The sequence below is a fragment of the Orycteropus afer genome, unplaced genomic scaffold (genome assembly GCF_000298275.1).
Source record: "Orycteropus afer afer isolate SDZICR_OR568_19922 unplaced genomic scaffold, OryAfe1.0 scaffold00007, whole genome shotgun sequence".
NCBI classification, from domain to species: Eukaryota; Metazoa; Chordata; class Mammalia; order Tubulidentata; family Orycteropodidae; genus Orycteropus; species Orycteropus afer.
Window position 1 is genome coordinate 26336860 of NW_006921594.1, and position 7399 is coordinate 26344258.

The 7399-nt window shown below is 36.5% G+C and overlaps 1 protein-coding gene across 1 annotated transcript in view; it reads right to left on the minus strand.

Moving 5' to 3' along the window:
* The window catches only part of SEMA3E (semaphorin 3E), a 370394-nt gene that overhangs the window by 123225 nt on the left and 239770 nt on the right, over positions 1 to 7399 (minus strand). The window contains exons 3-4 of the mRNA XM_007944913.2: positions 4390 to 4449; positions 1565 to 1684 (exon numbers count right to left, since the gene is read on the minus strand). Coding sequence (XP_007943104.1) covers positions 1565 to 1684; positions 4390 to 4449 — 180 coding nt within the window. The remainder of the gene's footprint in view (positions 1 to 1564; positions 1685 to 4389; positions 4450 to 7399) is intronic.

Sequence of the window (7399 nt, forward strand, 5' to 3'; positions counted from 1 at the left end):
TATATATATATATATATATATATATATATATATATGAACTGATGAATGAAAAATGAATTTGCTATGTAAACTTTCACCCTATAAAGATAGTTAGCAGCTGAATTACTTTGATTAGGCGCACTCCTCAGAGTCTGCTAGAGTAACCATTTCAAATACTGGAATTTATATTGTACCTGAGGTTTTGTTAACTACTATAAGGAATATAAAATAATTTTTCACTAATGAAATGAATGGTGTGTTTTATATGTGATGGCTAGAACTACGTTATTGTCACTACTTCCCTTTCCTAAATGGGGTATAAGAATCAAGCGAGTCCAGCTGTTGAACTACACAATTTCTAGAGTTCTCTTTGATCTGTGCCCCTATCTTAATGTAGTTTTCTGCCTTCCAATCTGAATGAAAGCTAAAAGATCCTGATATCAGAATATGGTTTCATATGTTTCAGGGTGAACCTCTGATGTAATGGGCTTAAAATTATGCCTAAAATAAATGCAAGTTGAAGTCATTCAGCTTGGAAGGACAGCTTATATGACTGATTTTGAGCCTGCTGGCTAGTGAATATTATATGCATGGCAGAATTCAGTCTGGGGCTTGCTTTGATTATATTATATCACCTAGGGGTGGGGACATACAGCTCTCCCTTACTTAAGGTAATATTTACCTTAAGTCAGTTTAGAATCTTCTTCCTACCCATGCCCCACCATCACATCACCTGGCTGGAATAAAGAGTAAATACACAAAAACATCTTTGTTTGTCTCTTTTAAAATACCATTATTTTAGTTTCCTAGGGGTGATGTAGTAAAGTAGCACAAACTCGATAGCTTAAAACAATAGAAATTTATTGTCTCATAGTTCTAGGGGCTGGAAATCAAGGTGTCGATGGAGTCATGCTCTTTACTAAGGTATCTAGGGAAAGATCCTTTCTTATCTCTCCCAGCTTCTGGTAGGCCCAGGCATTCCTTGGTTTGTAGAACTACAATCTCTATCCCCATGTTCACATGGAAGTCTTCCTTGTGTGTGTGTGTGTGTGTGTGTGTGTGTGTGTGTGTGTGGTTCTTCTCTTTTCAAAGATATCACTCATACTGGATTAACGTACCCTGCTCCAATATGACCTCATGTGAACTGATGACATCTTCAAAGACCCTATTTCCAAACAAGGTCATCATATTCACAGGTATGGCAGTTGGTGGAGAAGAGTGTTAGGCTTTATCATAACATATCATTTTTGGGGACACAATTCAATCCATAACAAATATATCTCCAAACTAATGAAAGCATAAATAAGAACACAACAAAGAACACAGTTTGATATTCAGAAATATCTTTTAAATAGACAATAAAAGTGTTCATTGAAGGAATCCATAAAGAATCAATTGGTTTATAGATATGATAGCTGATAAGGATTTTAATGGCTCACAAAGATAATTCCTGTCTCAAGCATATTGCAACAGTACTTTTGACACATTTTTAGCTTTCCTGAGAAGAAATGCCACAAGCTTTCTCTTAAAACAAAGTTGTTTGAAACATTACTTTTACTGATAGCAATGTATGAAACTATCTTACCTCCAAATGATATCCAACTCTGATGAAGGCACAAAGTGGGTCAAACGCTCCAGTACCACAGGTCAGAAGATGTGTCCTATTAAAGTGGTGCAGAACCCGAACATAATTTGCACATTCACTCTAAAGCAAGGGGAAAATAAAAAGAAATTAATTAGTGTAATAAAAATGTGCAGTCCTTTTTGGTTTTGCTAACACTAAAAGAATATATTAAAAAGAGGAAAAGACTATTGGAAGAAGAAATTGGGTGACTAATGCCTATTTTGGCTAACAGTGATGTATGAATTACATTTTATAATGGGAGCATATCATTTTTCATTTATTCTAATACACACTTGGGAGGATAAAAAAGTACTGTTCAGAAATTTATTCAAGGGCAAAGATTTGCATGACAATATGTTCCACTAAGTAATTAAGCTATTCCCAATGCTGCTATTTTTTTTTTAAATAAGTGCAATATAAGCAATGAATCAGCACAGAGTCAGGGGGAAAAAAAGAGAGAGAAAAGCTTCTTTACCCCTAAGAAAATACATGCACACTTTCAGTGCATTACATAATTTTGATGTTTGGAAAAATAAGCCATATCCTCAAAATAAAAAAATCACATAAAGCATTTCAATGGAGAATTTTCAATTACATAGATAGAAAGCTAACCAACAGAAATAACATTTTAAACCTATGACCATTAGACTGACTACAGTCCAAGGAATGGCAAACTTTTTCTGTAAAGGGCCAGATAGTAAAGAGCCTTTTCTGTAAAGGATCAGATATTTGTGTTTGTGGACCATCTAGTCTCTGCCTTAACTACTAAATTCTGTAGTTATTAACATGAAAGCACCCATATAGAATATGTAAATGAATGTGTGTTGCTACGTTTCAATAAAACTTATTAACAAAAACAGATGGCAGGTCACATTTGGATCAGAAGACTTAGTTTTCTGACACTTGGGTTAGACCAAGAGTCTTGAGAACCTTTATTTTATACATTTTCTCTCTCTTTTTTTTAATTTCCAGTTAATCAAACACAGTTCTTTAAATATACCAAATGCTTTACAGAGTTTTAATACATTAATCATTAGAGGTGAGTATTACAATTAGTATTCTGAATGAAAAAGGAAATTCAAAAATTTTCAAGACCAAGTTGGCTAAATAAATTCTAGCAAACACACTCTTGGCAAATTTTTCTTGTTAGTTCCTGTTAGATCAGCTGCAGCTCATGGCAACCTTACGCATAAACAGTACAAAATGTTGCCTGGTCTTGTGTAGCTTTATGATCATTAACCTATTTGAGTCCATTGCAGTCTATTGTTAGTGCCTTCCAACTTAGGGGCTCACCCTAACTTGATATCAGATAATATTCTGTTGTGCTCCAAAAGGTTTCATAGGCTAGTTTTTGGGGATAGATTGCCAGGTCTTTCTTCCTACTCTGTCTCAGTCTGGGACCCCCTCCTAAACCTGTCTATCAGGGTTTCCAAAATACCAGTGGTCCAGCATCCAGTGTCCTGGCAACATGAAAGCCACCATAGTAAGGCAAACTGACAGATGGGCGGTGACAAATTAGGCATTACTATTTCATTTAAAATATATTATGAAATACTAATCTCTTTTAATGCCAACTATTACTTTGAGATCATTGCATCAGTAAATATAAAGTTTATCAGGGCAGATTGTTATTATAAAACTCTGAACTCCCTTTTATAACAATGTTAGGATGAAAAAGCCATAGAACCACTTCACAGTAAATGATTCACATGATAGCAGGCCCTTGGCAAAAATAGGACACACATACTTACTTCTTCAGTTTCTCATTCACATAACATTTTGTTCTGTGGTGACCCACATAGCTCATAGAATCCAATCACTCAGGCATGGTGAAAATATTCTGCTCTCATATTGCTATAAGCACCTGCTTTGCCTCACTTGAAACACTGTCACATCTTCATGTGAGCCAATTAGACCTTATCCTGGCTCATAGGAGCTAAGATTGACAAGGCCTAAGTGTGTGTTCAATTAGTCAGCATCACGCTGTGAACTCAAGCAGCAAGGAATGTGTTGACTCATTCCTTGGCATTGACCCAGTTGCTACAGAGAATGAGGAGCTGGTATTCTGTGTGTTAATCTTCCATAAGGTATTTTTCTTTCTTACTGGAGGAAAGCATAAGTTCACTTTCAAAATGAGATGTGTGTTTTCTCTGAAGACGTGCGATCAGCCAGCTCATCCTGGCATGGAATGGTCAGTCATCCTTCTTCGATCCTCAAGCACGTTTGAGTGTGTCAAAGACTGTGTTAGGGATGTTGCAGCTGCATAGCATTTTCCTAGTTGCACCTGGCAGGGAAGTGTAGAGAAGCGGAATATTGTTTCTCTAAGTAGCAGAGAGCCTAAAAGGTTTTGGAATAGGTAAAGCATATTTGTTGCCTTTATCCTCTTAAATTTTCATTCTATCTCTTTTTATTTTTTCTTTCTTAATTTGTTTCACTAGAGTTCCTGATTTATAAATCAATGTGAAATCTCACAAAAATAGTACTTAGCTTTTCCTCAAATTAAGAAATTATCTCCAATTATTTTTCTCTGAAATAAGAAAGAAATGTTAACATAAAAATTTAAAAATGTGAGTTGAATAGAATATAATAAAACACAAATAAGGGATGGTACACCTGCTCCCTTCCCTCTAGCTCTATATTAAGATCAATTCATTTATATCATTTTTTCTTCATGAATTAAATTGCATGTATTCTTTTTAAGACCAAATAAAAGTTTAGTGACTCAGTCATTTGTGATTAACTAGGGATATAACTGATTTGGTTAATATACAACAAATAGTACTCACTGCATCTTTTCCCTTCATTATGCATTCTTCTACTTTTAGTGCTGTACTCGGCCAGCGTATCTGAAATAAAAGATCGTGTACTATTAAGGCAACTGCACATAAAAATGAACCAGCTGAAAAACCATTTCATTTTTTTCTACAATTCAATACATTTTCTGAGACAATAAAACAAGACATTATCTTCTTTACATCATTATTTACGTAATTAATAAACTTACCTCTGAACCTTTTTTTTTTTTTTTATTTTGCTTGGAATTTGGGTTAAAATTTACAGAGCAAATTAATTCCCATTCAATAGTTCATACAGACTTTTTTTGTGACATTCACTGAAATCTACACAATGTAACAGCACTCTTCCTCCTTCCTCCCTGTGTTTACCATTTCCCTTTGTCCTTTCCAATCCCTTCCTGACTTCTTAGCTTGATCCCTGGGCAAATGCTTCCTGTTCGATCCCATATGGTTGATTGCTCTGAAGAGTGCATAACTTCCTGGTATTATTGTTCACCTTATAGGCCTGGACATCTTTTGGCTGAAAGTTGAGCCACAAGGGTTGAGTTCTCTGAGCTTTAGTTATTGTTGTCGTTAGCTGCTGTTGAGTTGGATCCGACTCACAGGGCCCCTGTGCAAACAGAGCGAAGCACTGCACAGTCCTGCACCATCCTCACAAGTGTTCCATCCCCCTGTCACAGCCACTGTATCAATCCATCTCGTTGAGAGTCTTCCCTTTCTCGCTGATCCTCTACTTTACCAAGCATGATGTCCTCCTGCAGAGATCGTTCCCTTCTGAAAACATGACCAAAGTACGAGACAGATGAAGTCTGGCCATTCTTGCTCCTAAGGAGCATTCCAGGTGCACTTCCTCCCAGCAGATTTGTTTGTTCTTCCAGCAGTACATGGTACATTCAATATTCTTTGCGAACACCACAATTCCAATGCATCAGTCCTTCTGGGATCTTCTTTATTCATTGTTCAGCTTTCACACACATATGAAGTGACTAAAATACCATGCCTTTGGTCAGGTACACCTTAATCTTCAGAGTGATAGCTTCGCTATTTATACTTTAGAAGTCTTTTGCAGCAGATTTGCTCAGTGCAATATGTCTGAGTTTTCACCTCCTATTAAATCTTATTTTAATATCTTTTTGAAGATTACATTAAGGCTCAGCCCATCAGAGGCCAACTATACTTAGGCTAGCCTTTCCTTCTACTTGCTCTGTGATCACATCTACTTTCTAGTCTTTCTCCTAAACCTGACTATGCTTCCACTACAGGCACCTCGTTGAAATCTTTACCATTTCCTCATATTTACCATTAAGCATAGAACCTGGTGTGTGGCAGACTCTCTATTATGAGCATTGCATCAGAAGATTAAAGGATGAACAACTTTTTGAATCCTTATTTATATCACTCTGTAGTAAACCACACTATATTTTTGATTGTTTTTAAAACATTATTTAACTCTATTACTTTCCAAATGGGTTTTCAGGATGTTTTCTTCCTTGAAAAGAAAGAATATGTCAAATACACATGTTCTCCATCTCCACAGTACCTAGCACTTTTCTGGAACTACAGGCGAAAACCAAAAAGTACTTGGTAACTGATTCCACAAAATGCTAACAGTGGGATTTATTTTCTTTATGGGAGAAATTGCTTTATCATTTTCTCCCAGGTGGATTTTGTTCTTCTTTTTGTTTAAACTATGGGGTTAATCATAATATGTGCTATCCATTATGCTATGACTTTTTTTTTTCTTCTTTCTTTTGTTTTACAGATTCATGTGCAGAGTTTCAATTTGTTATACAACTCAGTTTGCAGCTCATGACGACACTGGTCCTGAAAAGTGACTATCTTATTCTAATTACCTATTTATCCCAGCCCTTGCTCTCCATGCATCCTTTCTCATGAGGCCACCATGCTATCCTGTTACTGGATACTTGCTTGTTTGTATATATTATAAAGGGCATGTTACTGCTTTATGTGCATGTATTTTTAATTGATATAAATGGTACTGGATTATGTATCTCATTTGTTTCATGTATTTCTCACTAAGAAATGAGTTTTTAAGATCGGTCCATATTCTTATGTATACATCAATCTGCTGCTTCTAATCATTTTTCAGTAATCCATGTAGGAATGCCCCCCATTTTCTTATCTACTCTCTCAGTGATGGCAACTTAGATTGCCTCCAAATCTACACATCAAACATTGCTACATCTTTGTACATGTCCCTGTGGTATCTGTGTGAAAATATCATTGGTATACATAACCAGGGCAGATTATTGGTTTTGTGGTAAGGATACAGTGAATCTGTGAATGTAGTGTCAAATTGCTTTCCAAAATGGCAGCCAGTCTATATCCTTCCAGTAATCCTATCTCCTCATTTTCTCATCAACATGTTCTTGACTTTCTAACTTCTTTGTGCCCTAACTCATGGCAACTTGTTTGCAACAGAATGAAGCATTGCCTTGTCCCAGACAATCTTCGTGACGGTTGGTATGTTTGAGTCCACTGTTGTAGGTATTGTGTCCATCTGTTTGATTGATGGTTTTCCTCATTTTCACTGACCCTCTACTTTACCAAACATGATGCTGGAAGCTATGTCCCTGGAATTACAAATGCCATCAGAGTGACCCATGGTGGAGCGAGGAGCCTCCAAACTAAGACAGACTAGGAAGAAAGACCTAGCAATTTACTCCCCAAAATTAACCAATGAAAACCCTACGTATTTCCCCCCTTCAAGTCCCAATTATCCTTCTCTTGTATCTCTCCACTTCTTCCACTCACCTCCATGTTATATTACCCTAGAAAGACATTCTGGTTATCAAACTAATTTTTAGATGTTGCTGACTGGACACATGTTTTATTTAGTGATCATGCTGTTTAATTATATATTGTTGTTGTTGTTATGTGCCGTGGAGTCAAACCCGACTCATAGCGACCCCTCCTTGGGTTTCCGAGGCAGTATCACTACGGAAGTAGGATTGCCCAACCTTCCTTCCGAGGAGTGGCT